This window comes from Schistocerca piceifrons, chromosome 7 (assembly GCF_021461385.2).
Source record: "Schistocerca piceifrons isolate TAMUIC-IGC-003096 chromosome 7, iqSchPice1.1, whole genome shotgun sequence".
NCBI classification, from domain to species: Eukaryota; Metazoa; Arthropoda; class Insecta; order Orthoptera; family Acrididae; genus Schistocerca; species Schistocerca piceifrons.
The window spans coordinates 90,144,910-90,165,303 of NC_060144.1; the positions used below are offsets into that span (position 1 = coordinate 90,144,910).

The window sequence follows — 20,394 nt, forward strand, 5'->3', positions numbered from 1 at the left end:
TACGTGGTGCTCCGATACACCAATAATGTCAGAATCAACATCTCTAATACCCCTTATATTTTGGCGAAACAGATTATTCCTTCACGACTTCAACACCTTACTTACGCATTGATACTCTACCAGCTGAATTCATGATCTAAAAAAGGTTACAAGGAAAGGACATCCTACATCTAAGTAGTATGCTTACTATAATTTGGCAATTATTAGATTTCTTAATTAACACAGTTTACAGTGATTTAAATATTTGTATCTAATTATTTAATGCAAAATTAACTCACAGACACACAAGTTTCTTACTTGGACTCATGGATATTCTGTGGAGCATTATCAGAAAATAAATTATACAGTATAAGATTATTTCACATAATGAAAATATTTTCTACTTTCATCAAATAAATTAACTTTGTGACTGACTGGCAAGGGACAGTGTTGCTGCCACGCAGCCAACCACACTTGACGAGGCTCCAAGCATCGATGAAACAGGCGATGCAGTAAAGCATGTGGATGTTGTAATGGTAGAGACTTTGTTTCATTAAAAGACTCCACGTCTACATACATTACATGCAAGCCACCATATTGCGTGTGGCAGAAGGTACCTAGGACTACTAGTCATTTCTTTTTCTGTTCCACTTACAAATAGAGCGAGGGAAGAACAACTGTCTATATGGTCCCATATAAGGCCTAATTTCTGTAATCTTATCCATGCGGTCCTTACAGGAAAGGTACACTGGCAAGAGCAGAATCATTCTGCATTCAGCTTGAAATGACAGGTCATTAATTTTCTCAGTAGTATTCCATGAAAAGAATGCCTTCTTCCCTCCAGCGATTCTCACTTCAGTTCACAACACACTTGTGTAACACTTGCATGTTAATCAAACCTACCGGTAACAAATCCAACTGCACGGCTCTGAATTGCTTTGATCTTCCTTTAATCTGACCTGATGGGAATACCAAACACACTAGCATAACTTAAGAAGTGGTCACATTTGTGTTCTATACAAGGTCTCATAACCACAATTTCCAAAAGTTCTCCCAATAAACTGAAGTCTACCATTTGTTTTTCCCTACTATTGTCCTTAAATGTTTGCTCCATTTAGTACTGCTTTGCATTGTTATGCCTAGATTTTAATTGGCGTTGTTGTGTCAAGCAAAACACTAATAATGCTGTACTCCAACATTAGCGGATTGTTTTTCCCCACTTACCTGCATTAAACTACATTATTCTACATTTAGAACAAGTTATCATTCATTACACGAATTAGAAATTTTATCTATTTTATCTTGTATCATCCAATGAATACTCAATAACACCACCTTTCTGGACACCACAGCATCATCAGCAAACAGCTGCAGACTGCTGTTCACACTTTTCATATACAGAGACCAAGTGGCCCTCTCATACTTCCTGGTGCTCTCCTCACAGTAACCTTGTCCCTGATAAACACTCACTGTCAAGGACACCAGAATAGGTTCTATTACAGGAACCTATTCGGTATACTCATATTTTGTTAACAGTTTGCAGTGGGGCACCACATCAAACACTTTCCAGAAATCTAGGTATATGGAATCTACCTGCAGTCCTTCAGCCACAGTTAACAGGTATCACGTGAGAAAATAACAAGCTGAGTTTTGCATGAGCAATGCTTTCTAAATAAGTGCTCATTTGTGCACAGTGTTCTTCCACCTCAAGGAAATTTATTAAATTCAAACTGAGAAAATGTTCAAGAATTCTGCAGCAAACTGAGTGCTCTGCAATTTTGTGTGTCCATTCTTTTATAATTCTTACATACATAAGTCACCCACACTTTCACCCAGTGATAAGAGATTTTGCAATAAATGCAAGCTAAGTAAGGGGCCAATGCCATAGAGTACTGTCTGTACAATGGAACTGGGATTCCATCCAGACCTGGTGACATATGTTTTCAACTCTTTCAGTTGCTTCTCCATGCCAGAGATCCCTATTACTATCTTCTCCATAAGGAAGTCTGTACAAAGTGAAAACAACAGTACATTTGTATGATCCTTCCGCATGGATGATTTCTTAAACTTCACAGTTTAAACTTCGGTTTTCCTTTTTCTGTCGTCTACTGCCACATTAGACAGGTCAACAGGTGATTGGATAGAAACATTTGACTCACTTAGGGATTTTACATAGAACCAGAATTTTCTCAGGTTCTCAACAACATCTTTATGATGATGGTAGTTACTGTATGCTTCACAAATCCATCTTTCTACAGGCACACAAATTTTTACCAACTTCAGTTGGATGTCATTTGCACTCCCCCCCCCCCCCCCCCCCCACACACACACACAAACAGCACAATAGTCTCTTTTTTCTCAGCAATCTCCAAATTTTGTTATGAGGCAACAGGGTCTTTCCTGTCCTCAATCCACTTACTTGACACATCCTTCTTCAGGGGTGCGAAAATCCACTTACTCAACACACATTTCTCCAGTGTGTGATTTACAATCTGTTTAAACTTTTCCCATAACCCCTCTCTCTACATCATATTGGAACTAAACAATGTCCATTTATTTTCTAAGTGGGTGCTAACCACTGCTCTTTGTAGTAAAAATACGCTTGTAGCCTTCCTGATGGATTTATGAACTTTTGTAACCATCATTGCCATGACAACACCGTGATCACTTAATCCCTGCATTTATACACAAACGATAAGTTTAGGTCTCTTTGAAGCTACAATGTCTAAAGTATTTCTACTGCATGTGGGCTGTGGAACAAGCTGTCCAAGGAAGTTTTCGGTAACTGTGTTCAAAAGTACTTCACAAGACTGCTTGTCCATACCACAAGCAATGAATCCATAGGAGTCCCAATCTATACTTAGTAAGCTGAAGTTTCCTTCAATTAATATTGCATGATCTGGGTATTTCCGTGCTACTTGGCATAGGCTTTCTTTGAATCATTCTCACTGTGTTTTTGGGTAGCTTGTAAACACACCCAGTAAATAACTTTAATTCACCTAGAACTGTTACATGCCATCCACATAAATTTATAGTCCAACTCAGTTTTGACCTTGATATTTTTGTTAACTGCAATGAACACTCTCCTAATATAATGTCTAATCTGTCTTTTTAATATACATTCCATTGCCTCACTAAATATCTCAGAGCTCTGTAGTTTGGGTTTCGAGAACAATCTGAGTGTGACAACTTTCCCGGAGGGCAGTAAATTCGGGAACTTTGTTACAAATACTTCAACGATTTCATGTTAAAATTTTGACAGTCAAAAGTCTTTTTATTTTGGATCCCATCTGATTTCACACTCTGCATTTTGGTTCATTAGTGGATCTCAAACTATCACCTAGTCTTAAAAAAAAACAAATATGTGCACTCCACACATACCCTGCTACCCAAATAGCTGCTTGCCTCCGTGCAGTACACAGTTGACCTATCAAGGTGAGACCTGTAACTCTTCACCCTATAATGCAGGTCCAGAAATCTGCGGTCAAGACTGTCAAAGAATTGACAGAATTTTTGACTGAGGTCTTCCACTGGGCTCCAAACAAAGGACTCTTGATCAATTAGGGGAACAATGCCGTAAACTGTGAGCTCTGCTTGCGCCTTGCAACTGCTAACTGCCTATATGAACTGAGGATGGCCTCAGAACTCAAGTGACAGATGCCATCAGTGCTCATGGAGACACAACTTGCAAACGACTGAACCTTGTATGCTCGAGGCCTCGTCCCCCCACCTGCCAGCATACAGAGTGCATATTGGACTTCTTTGCAGGCCTGGATGCTATATTCCTAAGGAGCTCCATAATATACCTAAACATTCGAGCTCCTGATAACTAGCAAATCACTCATGTCTGCTTATTTGGATCCTGCTGATTAAGATTGCTGGGAATGTAGGCATATCAACTGAGTGAGTGCATAATATCCTGCTCAGAGAATTGGCAATGAAGAAACTATTTGTGATGTGGGTGCAGCAAGAGCGCATCTGGCACAACATTTCAACACAATGTCTGGTGGTGTTTAATCGGAATTTGCAAGATTTTTGTGCCGATTTGTGACTGCTGTTGAAAACTAGTCCATCATTACACACCAGAGTCAAACCAGCAGTCAAAAGAATGTGCAAAGGCTGTTGAAAGTGTACCAAAGAAGGAAACACCACTTTGTCAACTAGTAAGGGTGATGCCAACAATTTTTTGGGATTCTCAGGGAATAATCCTCATAGATTACTTGGAAAAAGAGAGAACCATAACTGGATCCTATTACGTGTTTCATTGTTGGATCGTCTGAAAGGTGTTGTTTGCTGAAAAAAATAGCAAGACTGGCACGCAAAAAAGCACTCTTTCACCAAGATAATGCACCATCCTACCCATCAGTGATAACAATGGTATAAATATATGAACTGGGTTTTGAATTGGTTCCTCATGCACCCTATTCACCAGTCTTAGCCCCAAGTCTCTTCTTCCTTTACCCTAACCTGAAACTTTGGCTTGTAGGGAGAAATTTTCATCAAAAGAAGAAGTGATAGCTGCAGTCAAAAAGTACTTTGCAGAGAATGACAGAATGTATATTTCTGATGGGAAGAATAAGCTGGAAGATTACTGGACCATGTATATATCCCACCCGAGACATGTCGAGAAGTAAGGTAAGTTGTTTATGCAACACCTACTTTTCCTTTTTTTTTTTTTTTTTTTTTTTTTTACCAGACTTATCAAACCACCTTCACACCTGTCACAGCAGACACAGAAAGCTGAATATCCTGATGTGTTGCCAAATGAGGCTGTAGTCTTACTGTATTGCAAAGGAAGTGATAACTGTGCTACAGACTGCGGAAATCTACACAGTTCCTAATAGACAAGATAACACCTCTTAAATACAAAAACATGCATGGTATTTAAGAGTTAAACTATGGAAAAAACAGGGCTGAATGTGGAACCCCCTCACAATTCTGCAGGTTAAATTCCAAATTTTCTACAGCTAGTTACTGTTTTTACTGGTTTTGATGGCCTTAAATGAAACTGAATTCCCCATCACTTACTAGTGATTATTCTAAGTTCATCTCCAATTTTCCATTTTATCAACTATTCTTTAAGTTATAAGCTCTTGCCAACCCTGGGAATTTCTTTGTTACCGTCATCATTCCATGTCATTGTGCATTAACCTCAAACATATGTTCAAAAGCATTGTCACTAGAACATAATAGCAATAGACTCTGGTATCAATGACTCATTATGCTTCAAACCAGATGCTATTAACTTTAAGTGTGACACTGCAAGAAAGTCATCAAAGTACTAATTTGCATGAACTTAGTAAAAAACAGACTGAAGCCTTAATATGCATCTAAATACCCACACAACATGTCCCAGGGGGAATAGTCAGTACTCAGGGATATGACAAGAATGCTCATTTGAAGCAAAAGACTTCGTATGGACATATGTCTTATTGTCAATAGTTACCAAGATATAATACATATAATGCACATGTTAGTATGTCCAATCATTTTAGAAGAGCCAATGACAGGACAGAATTACTTGCATGTTTTGGAAAATTTGTGTGCTGGACACCTAGAGAACATTCCTTTGAGCATTCAGACTGCTGACTGTTGACAAAGGTATGGGCATATGGTTCAGGTTCCCAGATATGCGAGTGGCTTGAAGACTTTGTCAGTAAGACAACCCAGTACACTATCCTCTAAGGCAAGAGGGAAGTGTGATAGGACTGCTTTTATTCTCTATACACATAAATGACCTTATGGACAGGGTGGGCAGCAATTCACAGCTGTTTGTTGATGACGCTGTGGTGTATGGGAAGGTGTCATCATTGAGTGCCTGTAAGAGTATACAAGATGACTCAGACAAAACTTCTAGTTGGTGTGATGAATGGTGGCTTGCTATAAATGTAGAAAAATTTAAGTTAACGCGGATGAGTAGGAAAAACAATCCTGTAACATTCAAATACAGCAGTAAGGTGTAGCTTGACATGGTCATAGCGATTAAATACCTAGGCATAATGTTGCAAAGGAATATGAAATGTAGCACATCAGGTTGGTAGTAGGGAACATGAATGCCCATATGTTTTATTGGCAGTATTTTGGGAAACTGTAGCTTGTGTGTAAAAACTTGTTTGACTCAATATTGAGTACTGTTGAATTGTTTGATATCCCTACCAGGTTGGATGAATCCTTTAAGTGGGAATGACTCATAAATTGTCCACACTCTGCTAATTCACCATGGGTTGGATGGATATATCCATCTGCTGTGTTCTGTGGTTGAGAGCCAATGGAAATGATGAGTTACTGATCTGCCTCTTCAGACAACACAGTGTATTCTGGGACAGTTATAAACATTTTTCACTCATTTGTGCATCAACAGTATGCTGTGAAGCATCCACAAACTGTGCCTTTTTCATCTAAGTTTGCTGGGGTGTTAGTGAGTGACTTTTTGCAATGGTGACAATAAGTCATTTATCAGATTCAGAGATGGAGCAGCAGCTTTTAGGAAATAACGATAATTTCAGTGACAGTTATGGAAGTTTTCAAGACGTGGATGTTGAAGCAAGTGAAAGTGACTTCAACTGAGAAACATCTGAAGGAACATGAAGATATGATGCGAGAAATTATGGTTGATATGGAGGCCTTTAATCAATAATTTTTCCCCTCATTCTATTTTCGAGTGGGACAGGAAAGGAAATGGACTGGTAGTGATACTAGGTACTCTCTGTTACGCACCATACAGTGGTTTGTAGAGAATGTGTGTGGATGTAGATGCAAAGTACTTCCAAGTATGACGGAGACCCTCCACACTTCCACATGTTGAGGAACAGATCAACCGCACTTATCCTGACTGCAGGATTGTCTATGGTAGCACAATTAAATGGCGATCAAGATTGCCAGCCCTTAAGCCACTAGAGCTTTGTTTATTGGGTTGGATGAAGTCTGAGGTGTGCAAACAAATGGTGAATACAAATGATGAACTGCTTGGTTGCACTCAGGGCTGCTGCTGCCCTCATTACGGAATATGCACCGGCATCCAGACAAGCAACACAACATGTTCTCCCAAGAGTACAAAAGGCATTAATGTTGAAAGTGGGGTATTTGATCATTTACTCTACACAGCTAATGTGACATGTACAATAACACTTAGAGTTGTATGTGCTAAAAATATTTATTTTTCAATAGATACTTTGTAAAACACATGTTATAATGTTTCCTAATTGTTGTACCTGTGTAAATAATTGTTCTTTCACCTTCTTTAAAATCAATTTTACGAAATCATTATATTTGATATTGCTTCTCAATATATCCCTAATTACTTAATTAAGATATGTTGCATGCTCAAGATCATCACAAATCTTATACTTCTAGGTTTGTTTTCTTTGTTGCAAGCATTACATAGCATTTATGCACATTTACAAGGAGCCGCCATTCATTCACTACACCAAGAGAACATTTTATCCGAACCTTTCAGTGTTTCATTAATATCGTTCAATGACAATATTTTCCCACACACAACAGCAACAAATAATCTGATAGATTTTCTGATATTATTTGATAAAATGTTTACATATATTGAGAAAATTACTGGCCCTATTATGCACCAAGACGAACATACTCTGCCGACTATGACTTATGCTGCAACTGTCTGGCATCTAGCTGATGCAGGTACAGTCAAACCCTCTTATAAGTACAATGCCTTTCAGAAATAGGGACATTTGAAGGACAGAAAACAACATGCTGGATTTTTTTTTACTGTGGAAACTCTGGATACTTTAAATGGTACTGTGGAGGGGGAGGGGGAGGGGAGGGGGAGAGAGAGAGAGAGAGAGAGAGAGAGGACGAGTGCTCAACAACTATAACACTGCGAAACATCAAATGTCAAAACAGTCTTATTCATGCCTGTCAACAGCAGATTATTACAGTTGTCCTGTGGAATGAAGATCACTTCCTAACACACAGTAGCCGTTACCATTGCCTTACAGAGGCGTCAGCTGCTCACCCTGCAGATGACTTCAGGAAAACTCAACAAGATTCCTACCTATATGTAGAGGTGAGGTCACCACAAATGAAAATCCTCCATTGACAAGTCACAAAGATGTCAATAAATCTCATCCACATCATCAAAAGGCTAATCTGTCAGGGCACTAACCGACTCAGGCTTGCTTTTCTGTAAACTGTATAATTATCATCATCAGCTAAAGAAGACTATGTTCCGTGATTCAAATAAGATTGTATGTCACCCAACAGAAATATGAATTGGAAGCATAACTATCAATGACAGAACACAATCCTTCAAATTTGTCATTTAACAGGATGTAGTCATAATGTCACTCCTGTAAGGGACTTCTTGCAAGCATCACGGGCTGTCATAGACTATGGAAGACAGAGCTCCAATTTAACAAAGCTATGAGGATGGTACGATGAGTCTGACAAAAAAGGAAGAAAAAAGTTTCTTTCATGAACAACTCACCTTACTTCTCAATATAGTCTCTTTGAGGGATACACACCTGGTTCTGACCAAACTATACTCATATTAATGCAACTATCACTTCCTCACCTGATGAAAATTTCTTCCGAGCAAGCCAAGTTTCAGGTTGGGAAACAGGAATAAGACTCTTGGGCTAGTCTAGTGAATAGGGTGTATGAGGAACCAGTTCAAAGCCCAATTCATGCATTATCTTGGTGAAAGAGCACATTTTTTGCATGTCAATCTTGCTCTTTTTTTCAGCCCACACAAGTTTCAAACGATCCAAAAATGACGCATAATAGGGCCTCATTATGGTTCTGCCTTCTTCCAAGTAATCTATGAGGATTATTCCCTGGGAATCCCAAAAAATTGTGGACATCACCTTACCAGTTGACAAAAATGGTCCTTCCTTTCTTTGGTACACTTTTACCAGCCTTTGTCCATTGTTTTGACCTGTCGTTTTGATTCTCATGTGTAACCGTGAATCCAGTTTTCATCAACAGTCACAAATCAGTGAAAAAAGTCTTGCAGATTGTGGTTAAACACTGCCAGACACTGTGGTGAAATGTTGTGCACGATGCAATTTTTGTCGGCTGCGAGCAATTTTAGAACTCATCTTGCACACAGTTCCTCAGAGCCAATTCTCCAGACAGGATTTTATGCACTCACTCAGTTGATATGCCTACAGTCTGAACAATCTCATGAATTTTAATTCAGTGTTCTTGCATTGCCACATCAAGGATGCTGTTAATGCTTTCCTTTGTGGTGACCTCAATTGGACAGCTGGAGTGCGCTTATCTTCGGTGCTTTTCCGACTATGTTTAAATTCATTACTCCAAAAGTAAACAGCCTTCCATGATTATGAAGCTGATGATGTTGGTTTGTGGGTTACTCAATATCAGCGCCTGTACAGGTTCCCAACTTTTCCATTTCCAGACTCGCCACATCTCAAATGTTCATGAGATGACAAGGACAACACGAACACCCCAGTGCCCGGGGCAGAGGTAATCCCGATACAGCCAGGAATCTAATCCAGGACCCCGTGATCCGATTGTGCAGAGTCCATGTGAACTTCATCCACTTCTGTTTTGATCTGTGCAGTAGTGCAATCCTTCATATAAAAATGTTTAATAACAGCATGAAACTACTTTCTCCATTTCCAATTACTATATATATAAAATAGAGGGAAACATTCCACGCGGGAAAAATATATCTAAAAATAAAGATGATGTGACTTACCATACGAAAGCGCTGGCAGGTCAATAGACACACAAACAAACACAAACATACACACAACATTCAAGCTTTCGCTACCAACGGTTGCTTCATCAGGAAAGAGGGAAGGAGAGGGAAAGACGAAAGGATGTGGGTTTTAAGGGAGAGGGTAAGGAGTCATTCCAATCCTGGGAGTGGAAAGACTTACCTTAGGGGGAAAAAAGGACAGGTATATACACACACACACACACACACACACACACACACACACACACACACACACACAGACATATATATATATCCATCCACACATACACAGACACAAGCAGACATTTGTAAAGGCAAAGAGTTTGGGCAGAGATGTCAGTCGAGGCTCTGTACTTCCGCCTCGACTGACATCTCTGCCCAAACTCTTAGCGTTTACAAATGTCTGCTTGTGTCTGTGTGTGTGCGGATGGATATGTGTGTGTGTGCTTGAGTGTATACCTGTCCTTTTTTTCCCCCCTAAGGTAAGTATTTCCGCTCCCGGGATTGGAATGACTCCTTACCCTCTCCCTTAAAACCCACATCCTGACGTCTTTCCCTCTTTCCTGATGAAGCAACCGTTGGTTGCGAAAGCTTGAATTTTGTGTGTATGTTTGTGTGTCTATCGACCTGCCAGCACTTTCGTATGGTAAGTCACATCATCTTTGTTTTATATTGTTATCCCACCATCATCAACAACGTGAGTTCCAGTTGTCAATCTTCATGCTCAGCTGAACAGTGATACTTTTGTGAACTGAAAAAGTTACCCAGTCTCACAAAAGGAACATAAACGTCAGCAACGATTGTAAGAATTGTAGATGGTCAAGGAGAACTAGGGATTACTAACTGTCACAAGCAGCCACAATTAATCCCTATAGGTATTTACGTAAGAAGTGCCAAACTAGTACAGGAGAGGCCTGCTTGGTGTTATCGTTGAAGAGTTGTGCTCTGCTACCATTACAGACAACGCATAGGAGGAAGCTACTACTGAACTACCGATAGGATATGGCCTGGCCAAGAGACAACAATTCTGTTTCAATTTTCAGATTTTTCAAATCTGGACTAGAGAAAAGGCAGACCAAGCAGCCCATCATAAAACACCATAGCAACACAGCAGATCATCCATCAATTAGCCAGCACTCACATAGTGCGTCACCAACTGAACAACATACAATCCTGGAGGAGGTGGAGAAGGATGCCGCAAATGTCATCAATGAACCTTCAGAGTGTCCTTGGTCCTTCCATGTGTTCGTCGTGATTGACCAGAACTGCAAAGAAATATGCCTATCCACTGCCATGCAATGATGACACCCTAGACTTCTTGAGAGGAAGGACATATTTCTCAATTATGAACATACAGCCAGGCTAGTGGCAAATCAAGGCTGACAAGGCCGACCAGAAAAAGCCTGCCTTCATTTTCTCCTAACAGCCTATGAGTTTAAAGTTATACCATTTGGAACGCGTAAACACTCCAGCCACCTTCGAACGTATGATGGACAAGCTGGCATCTTAAACAGGTGATGTGTCTTTGCTACCTGGATGACACCACCATTTTTTCCATCAAAGGACTCTGAAGAACATCTAAGCCACCTGATAACCATGCTGAAGTGTGTTTAGACTGAATGCTTCTGACTGAATCCAAAAAAGAGCTTCACCATCACCCAAGAAACAAAAAGCTTTGGAATATTAGTTCAATGGTGATAGGAATCTGCCTTGATCCAGATAAAATAAAGAGGAAATCATACATTTTCTCACTCCTCGGTATATTTGTGATGTGAGAATTTTTCTCGGAATGTGCTTATACTTTCTGTGTTTCATAAAGGGCTTCTGTACCAAGCCATGTCCCATACAAGAGCTACTACAGGGAGTCTCTCAATTCTCCTGATGAGACAGACCTTCACACCGATGCCAGTTGTTAGGGGATTGATGCAGTTCTAGTGTAAATTCAGGAAGGTGTTGAAAAAGTAATAGCTTGCACTTCCAGAGCACTGTCTAAGGTCGAAATAAACTACTCAACAACTCAGTTGTTTCAGCCATCACCAAGTTCCAGATGTATTTGACAAACCAGTCAATGTGACAGACCACCATTTATCACTCTAAGTGGACACAAGCGTAAGGATGCTAACTGCCTTTCACAGAATCCTTTGGCAGAACACAGTTGCATGGACATAATCTCAGTCGTTGCTGAATTATGTGACATTGTTGCAGAACAGAGGCAAAACTGCAGCTGCTGAGAACCACTGAAGCCTTGAAAGAGGAGGAACTGACTAAAGGATAATTGCAATTAATAAATGAAATATTGTATATGACAAACTGTGATGCAATAGGGCAGAAATGGTTACTTGTCACGACAGCTCATCTACGACCAGCTATTCTAAAGTATTTCTGTGATTTTCCAACATCTAGTTACTTGGGATACATAAGAGACACAAGTATCACTGCCCACATCTCTACCTATCTGTGAGGCACTAGTAAGCCACTGTTACAAATGCCAATGCAGAAGCAGGTGTTGCAGCAGCTAACACCAGGGCATTTGGTGCCCAGCATGCAGCAGCGCAAATGGGATAAATCTCTTATGGAGGTTCAAACCTGCAGATAACAACTTGCACAGACTACCTCATCCACTATGCTGTTACCAAAGATGTGCCCCAAAATTGGAAAGTTCTTTGTAGAAGACATAATTTTGAAGCACAGAGCACCACATTTGATAATCTCTGATTGTGGAAAACTTTTACAGTTGAGGCTAATATCACAGGTAATTTCACACTGTAACAGAACCCACAGGATGACAGCTCCCTACAACTAACAGACAAATTGCCTCACAGAATGCTTTAATATCAGAGCAAAGTAAAACACCACAGGCTTCACACCCATCTTTCTGCTCAACAGTCATGAGGCTGAAACAACAATTGATACACTGTTCCTGTTTCAATCAGATGATACTCGAGGTGACTACATGGAACACATTGTCACCAGGACCCCAGAAATAAGGCACCAGGACCAAAGAAACAAGGCAGCTGTCATACGGAACTTGGATGCCCACGAGAAAGACCCAAGAGCACTATAACACCAAACAATGGTCAGTGAGATACAGACCAGAAGACTTTGTACGGATTTTGAAGCCTGTATGAGAAGTGGGACTGTCAGAAAATTTACAAAAGTGGTATGCTGAGCTGTATCGTATCCTTTGTCTCTTGTCAGACTCGCATAGGAAGTTGAGGATTATGACCCTTCGTCAAGAAAACGAAACCGAAGAGACATCATCCATGTCCTCCATATATAGTCATACTACAGTCCTGAGGCACAGATCGACAGGAGGTCCAAGAAAACTGAAGACTCACTTTGATGCTTATCATAGTGAAAGGGATGTGACAACACAGCCAGAACACGAGGATTGACCAGTGCTGTGGTCCAGAGGACCATCGATAAGATCTAGATCCAGAGTGCTGTATCGACATTGGTAAGAACTTCTGAAACAGTGGGTCCCTGTTTTTCTTGGACAGGGAGCAATGCTACACGCTGTGGTGCTTGCAGTGTGGTGAAGTGGTAAGCATAGCTGGCTGCCATGCTGTGCATCGGCAGTTCAAACCTGACCACCAGCAATTATTTGCTATTTGGCGTTTGTTGTTTCAGGGAAATTATTCAAATATCTTACGTTGGGAATGTTTGTATATTCTGGAATATTTGATGTTTATACAAATGACACAATTCAGGTATATTCGATGTATGTATAAATAGCAGCATTCTCCATCCAGGTGTTCAAATCTGTTCTCGCTGTACGTTTGTGTTCATAATAAATGTGCTTTCAGTGTTAACTGCTGTACTTCACTGACAACCCTACCTCCAGATTTAGACTTGATTACGGTTTTGAAGTGACAATATCATGCAATATTAAAGTATGCCATGTTTCATACAAATGGCTTTATCTGAATCTGTTAAAATATTTTGAGATAAGCTTCGTTTCCTCTAGGGACGTCTCCTGTAGGAGACTGATATCAGTGATATTTATCTCTAATTCTGTGCATCCACTCATACCCATTTTACAGGGTGTACAACTTTGCTTCCGCCATTTTTCCCCCAACATTTGAGGCTTTAATGAAACAAATTGGTTACACATGTATCATTCAAAGTATTTTCCATCACTGGCCACTACTTTCTCCCATCTTTCAGGCAGCGTATGAATCCGGCGTCAAAAAAATCTTTCATCTTTTGAAGCAATCCACGAATCGATCCAATTTGTGACTTCTTCATGAGATCGGAAGTGTTGGTCAGCCAGGCCAAGTGCCACTGATCTAAAGAGGTGATAGTCAGAGGGAGCAATGGCTGGAGAATATGGCGGGTGGGGTAGGACTTACCATTTTAACGATTCCAAGTACATTTTGACCTCTTTAGCACTGTGGGGTTGAGCGTTATGCTGCAAAATCACTTTATCGTGCCTCTCGCCATATTGCGGCCGTTCGTCTTTTAATGCTCTACTCAAACGCATTAATTGGGTTCGACAACGAGCACCTCTGATTGTTTCACTTGGTTTTAACACCTCTTAGTATACGACGACAAGCCGGTCCCACCAAATGCAGAGTGTGGCCTTGGAGCCACGAATATTCGGTTTGGCTGTTGATGTGGAAGCATGGAAAGGATATTTCCATGATTTTTTGTGTTTAGGGTTATCGTAATGAACCCATTTTTTGTCCCCGGTTACAATGCGATACAGAAATCCTTTCCATTTTTGCCCCTGAAGCAACTGTTCACAAACACACAAATGCCATTCAATGTCTCTTGGTTTCAGCTCACGCGGGACAGAAGATCCTTCTTTCTGAATCATGCCCATGGCCTTGAGACGTTTTGAAATGGCTTGCTGTGTCACTCGCACTATTCGTGCCAATTATTCTCCAGTTTGACGCGAATCTTCACTCAGCAATGTCTCCAATTCTGCATCTTCGAAAACACTCTCTCTTCCACCACTATGCCGGTCTACGACGTTAAAATCAACGTTCCTGAAGCGTTGAAACCACTCCCAACACATTCTTTCACTAATAGCGTCCTTACCATACGTACGTGAGAGCATTCAATGAGACTCAGCTGCTGTTTTCTTCATATTGAAACAAAACAGTAACACCTCCCGCAAATGATGAGACTTAGGCTCATAAACTGACATTTTCAATCAAGAACAACTTTATGATGCAGACACAAATCCACTAATGTTTGAATGAGGTTATGTTGGCCGAGGTCCAAGCTAACTGCCTGATGTCTGCGATCTCTTTCTTTCGACCGATACTTACTGTTGTCTCCACCTATTGCCAAATGGCGGAAGCAATGTTGCACACCTTGTACAAACAAAATTGACCTGGATTTGTGATACTCAATAAATGTGTGTTAGGAAAGGATCTAATTCTGTAACAAATTCATTATAAAACCTAAACAGAATTCCATCATGACCTATTGCCTTGTATGTTTTGAGTAGTTAATTGTTTTTTTTTAATACTAGGGGTGCTTACATCAGTACCTCACATTAAGTCGTCAATCTGGTAGTCAAACAATGGGACAGTAGTACATGAAATTTAGTAATTCCAGTATGGATAATGGATACAATGAATCAACTGAATTGCTCTACTCCACACACACTGAATACAAGGAAGGGCGAGGGGAGAGGGGGAGGGGAGAGGGGGAGAGAGGGGGAGGGGAGAGAGGGGGTGAGAGGGGGAGGGGAGAGAGGGGGAGGGGAGAGAGGGGGGAGAGGGGGAGGGGAGAGAGGGGGACGGGAGAGAGGGGGAGAGTGGGAGAGGGGGAGAGTGGGAGAGTGGGAGAGGGGGAGAGTGGGAGAGGGGGAGAGAGTAGGGGAGGAGGGGGGGCTAAAATGTCTGTGTGTACGTGCACATGTGTAAGAGAATTTATATTAGTGGTGTAATTTTAATAGAGTTTGAACATATTTTCATATGAAAGCGTGTGTTATTTCGAAATCAACATGAGAATGATGTATAAAAATTGCAACAGTATCAGCAACTTAACAGCATGTACACATTTTAAAACTAGTAACATATGTAAAATTTGCGTTTCATTTAACTCACAGTAGTTTCAATTACCTTGTTGGCCGTTGCATGGCGATCTCTGTTGGGCGATACCACTATTTCATGGCCTGTCTGTAGGGACCCAACAGGTGTAGACTAGAAAACAATCATAACATAAATCTCTTCCACTTAGTACAAAGGTGTAATTATTTGTTGTATTGACATTATTTAAACTTCTCACTAGTTCGCTCTTGGTAATTATGTAAGACAGTAATAACTTCCAATTACAGTAAACAAATTTTGTAAGAGAGAATTCCTAATATCTGCTTCAGAAAACTAGTTATCCCTCAGCATTCAGGCAATTTTCTTTTTTCCACAACAGTTATGTCCATAGAAAAAATATATGATACTTTAAATGCCTCAAGATATTTGTGATTAGACTTACAGCAAAACACAAATGCCTATTCTGAAAGCATGTGTATGAAATTAAAAAACAAAGTATTACTCAAAATAATGGTTTTATAATTTTCCGTCACTGCATGGTTTTTACATTATTTATGCCGTTATATACCAGCAAAATGAACATATAAAATTATGTGGAACATCAATGTAATTTCTATTGCTCTCAACAGAATCTATAACACTCCTTTGTACAAAATAACAATCACATTTATCCAACAGTACGACTCGAATCCTTTAGTTTCTTAAAAAGCAAATCAGTTTCCATCAATGTCAAACAATCCCCAAATCCAACTGCAAAAGTGTCAGTAAGGTAGTATCAATTGTAAAGAGCTAATGACATATTCTTTGTTAGCAGTTTATACTTCATGTTTAATATTTTAGGATTAGCTTTATACAGAATAATTAAACCAGTGCTAGACATACTTAATATACTGGTATTCTACTGAGAGTATTGTGCACGAAAATAAAGGCTGATGATAATGGAAAAAAGGCATGAGCACACACCTCATATGTTAATTATCAAGTTTAAGCCATGTAAAAGATATCTGAACTATCAAGCAAAAGCATTACAGAAAAACACAGGGCAAAGCATTGCATGCAATTACATCTGCATTTTCAATAAATATTACCAAAATGATGTGCTCTAAAAGTTTTGAATATAATTCTGCTGCTTTTATGGTTTAAATGTTTCACAAACCCACATGTAATAACTTAAAGAGACCAAAATCACAGAATGCGAACTCCACTGTGTGTGTCGTTTAGTCTGTAACAATGTTACAGAATACTGCAAGGCAAATTTTGAACACTGCAGTATAACTCAGGATGTCCTCCAATTGCAAAGTGCACAGAGATTACATTTAGGTTGTCTCTCTATATCTCATTAGCAAAAGTTTGGATGATCATATACCACTGCCTATTCGGTAGTTAAACACTTCCAATATTAACAATATTATGAGAAGGAAAGTTGCTACTCACCATCTCGAGGAGATGCTGAGTCGCAGTTGGCACAACAAAAATACTCATAATTATAGCTTTCGACCATTAAGGCCTTTGTCAACAATGCGAGCACACACACACACACACACACACACACACACACACACACACACACACACGACAGTCTCAGGCAACTGAAACCACTAGTTACAGTTGCCTGAGACTGCAGTCATGCGTGTGTGTTTCGTGTGCGCTGATGAAGCCCTAAATGACCAAAAGCTAAAATTGTGAGTCCTTTTGTTGTGATTATCTGCGACGCAGCATCTCTGCTATATGGTGGGTAGCAACTTTCCTTCTCATAATATTGTTACATTCCATCTTGGATTTTCCATTGTTTAAACTTCACTATTACATTTACGGAGGAAATATACAACCTGTATTCACTTCTTTGATCATAAAAACAGCATACCTCAAAACCACAGGCTTACTTTAACACAAAAAATAGCACAATGCACCATAGCATGTAGAACTTATGGTATGCAAAGGTTCTTGGAACACGGGATGAGATGCTGGCAGGTGTTCTGGGTTCTACAATAAAGGGCCATATACTATCAACAAATATGAAAACAATTATCATCTGCATACAATTTTTTGATGAACATCTCATAACATATAACTTCTATTAATTTTGTTGTTCAAAAATAAATTTTTTATGAAATGGACTAACGTGTTGTTGCAGTTCTTTGAAACACACTACACTGATTAAATAATTTCCTGCTAAAATGGATAAAAGTTAAATGTTTTTACAGCAACTGTCTTATATTTACAAGCTGCTAAGAAATGTTTGCAGTAAACGCATAAAGTCTGGATTATGGGGGCACCATAAATCCTTTGAGGGAAGACCAATACAAACAACACATGGTACTACATAATACATTGCATTTTAAAGTCAACTGAAGAAATCTGTGGTATTGGTGGATGTTAGGAATGAAGAAAGGAATGGGTGACAGCAGTGAAGACAAAACAATGAGAAGGGAGATAGCAGTACAATGCATAGTTTGAGTCCCATGAAGTGATTAAGCAGTCCACAGGCAAGCAACACTTAATTGGGAACACAGAAATTTGGTTGGTTGGTTGGGGAAGGAGACAAGACAGCGAGGTCATCGATCTCATCAGATTAGGGAAGGATGGGGAAGAAAGTCGGCCGTGCCCTTGCAGAGAAACCATCCCGGCATTTGCCTGGAGTGATTTAGGGAAATCACAGAAAACCTAAATCAGGATGGCCGGACGCGGGATTGAACCGTCGTCCTCCCGAATGCGAGTCCAGTGTCGAATCACTGCGCCACCTCGCTCGGTTGGAAATTTGGTGTAAATGATAATGCAAAAAAAAGGCAATTCAAAATAATAAAAATGTTGTAAAATTTGTTATTTTGCCCATTCCTGCATCGAAACCTCGTGAATCTAATGGGGTGATTTACTAATATTAGTAAATGATGAAACTGGATATTGACTTTTTCTTCAAATTGAGATTTGTGCATTAACTTAAAATGACCATTTCCTGCATGAAAAACTTTGCCCTAAATGTAATCTAAGACAAAAATACCCTACTTCCAACAAATTCTAATCTTGTAACAGTTTAATTGGGCAACATCACATTCTTCAAAACTTTTGTACAACGTACCAAAGCAAAATTATGGGTTACGGCGAGATCATTAATATACTGAACTGTATCTCTTTGTAACATGAAAGAAAAAATACCATAAAAATGACACTTTAGCTTAGCATATACCTATATCAAGATCGTGCCAGCTCAGTTTGCTCTTCCATCAGCCAATAATAGCACAGGATATGTGACATCACACAAACTTCAGTGTTGTCACATGTGAAAGGCAGAAGAATTTATATTGTGCTGCACGAGAAGAAGGACATTCAATGGCTCCACTAAAACTCAACAAATTATCACTTTTCAGCCTATCTCAGAGCTCAGGGTACGCTACAAACTGGGCTGTCACAACAAAACTTCATTCTCCAAAACGTAAAAATAGTACTAAATAAATACTCAAATAAATATTCTCAGTGTTCTGTTACACCAACAGGAACACAATCGTGTGACGGTATGTTTACACAGGCCATAAACACTGCATAATGCCAATAATATAACCTGGCAACATTGCAACCACACACATTGCAGTCACATGTAGAACTAAACTGCCAGCGATTGTTTATGAAGATGAGTTTGGCAGCATGACGCATTTTTGCAAAAATCAGTTAAGGAAACTCATTCACCTAAGCAAACCTTTTGGTGAACTCGCTCAAATCGATGCATTAAAAAGAAGGCTACCATATGAATTACAGTGGGAGTCAGCTTATGGACCTGATGACATAATAGATCAGTTTTTGAAGTATGTAGACACACTAAACAGAATTATTGAGAAAACGGGTAAACCACCACACCATTTCCAAAAGACAGGACACACAAATTGGGGAAACACACATGATAAAAAGGAACCACACAATTTTGGAAGTACCGATTCTCATCAGAAAAATCACCAGTAAAACTTCAAGGGATCACAAGGAAACAATTTTCATCACAAAGGTGAATATGGAAATAATCATAATCAATTTGATAACAAACACTTCAGAAATAAACCAAAGGAGTGGCATAGTTATAATGGTACGAGGAGAACTGAACAGGAAACTATACAGGAGTTTAGTTAAAAAACTGAACAGGGCTCCATTGGCGGTCCGCAAGGTAGGAGCTGCTTATACACAAATGGAAAGGGCCAACCCAAACTAAACAGAAAAATACCAATGACAGAATGAGTAATTTTTTTGAAGAGAAGTGTTAGCCCATTAATGTGGTATCTGTTAAAAATAATATATGTCATACAAATAAACAAGAACCAAAAGGTAAGTTATTTAAAGACACTGATTGCTTAGAGAACTGTGAAGAAGAATTAAACTTAGATTTATTCTATGAGTGGGCTGAGATGGACACCTTGCTGGAAAATAGTTGTTCAAATGATCAAAGTGTGTTAGGAATTAGAGAACTTACAGAAGAGTCTGGTGGGCTAGGAATGAAAATTGCAACTAGTAAAGATGATTTAAATGTGTATCTGTACACTGGAGGTAAGGGTGCAGAGGATCAAGAGGATAATTTTTGTGATGTTGATTGGGAAGAAAAGGAGATTAATAATAGTAGTGAAGAAAGACGTTTTATTGGTATAAGTGAGAAGCTTTAGGGATTACTAATATAAACAATAATAATGAAGTTAGCGAGGTACACATGAACACGGTTGACAATTCACATGATAAGGATGC

General features: G+C 39.5%; 1 protein-coding gene across 1 annotated transcript in view; it reads right to left on the reverse strand.

The window, feature by feature from the left end:
* Positions 1–20,394, reverse strand: part of LOC124805383 (casein kinase I-like) — a 321,183-nt gene that overhangs the window by 16,911 nt on the left and 283,878 nt on the right. Inside the window, 1 exon segment of the mRNA XM_047265945.1 lies at positions 15,751–15,831. Within this exon segment, the coding sequence (XP_047121901.1) occupies positions 15,751–15,831 (81 nt within the window).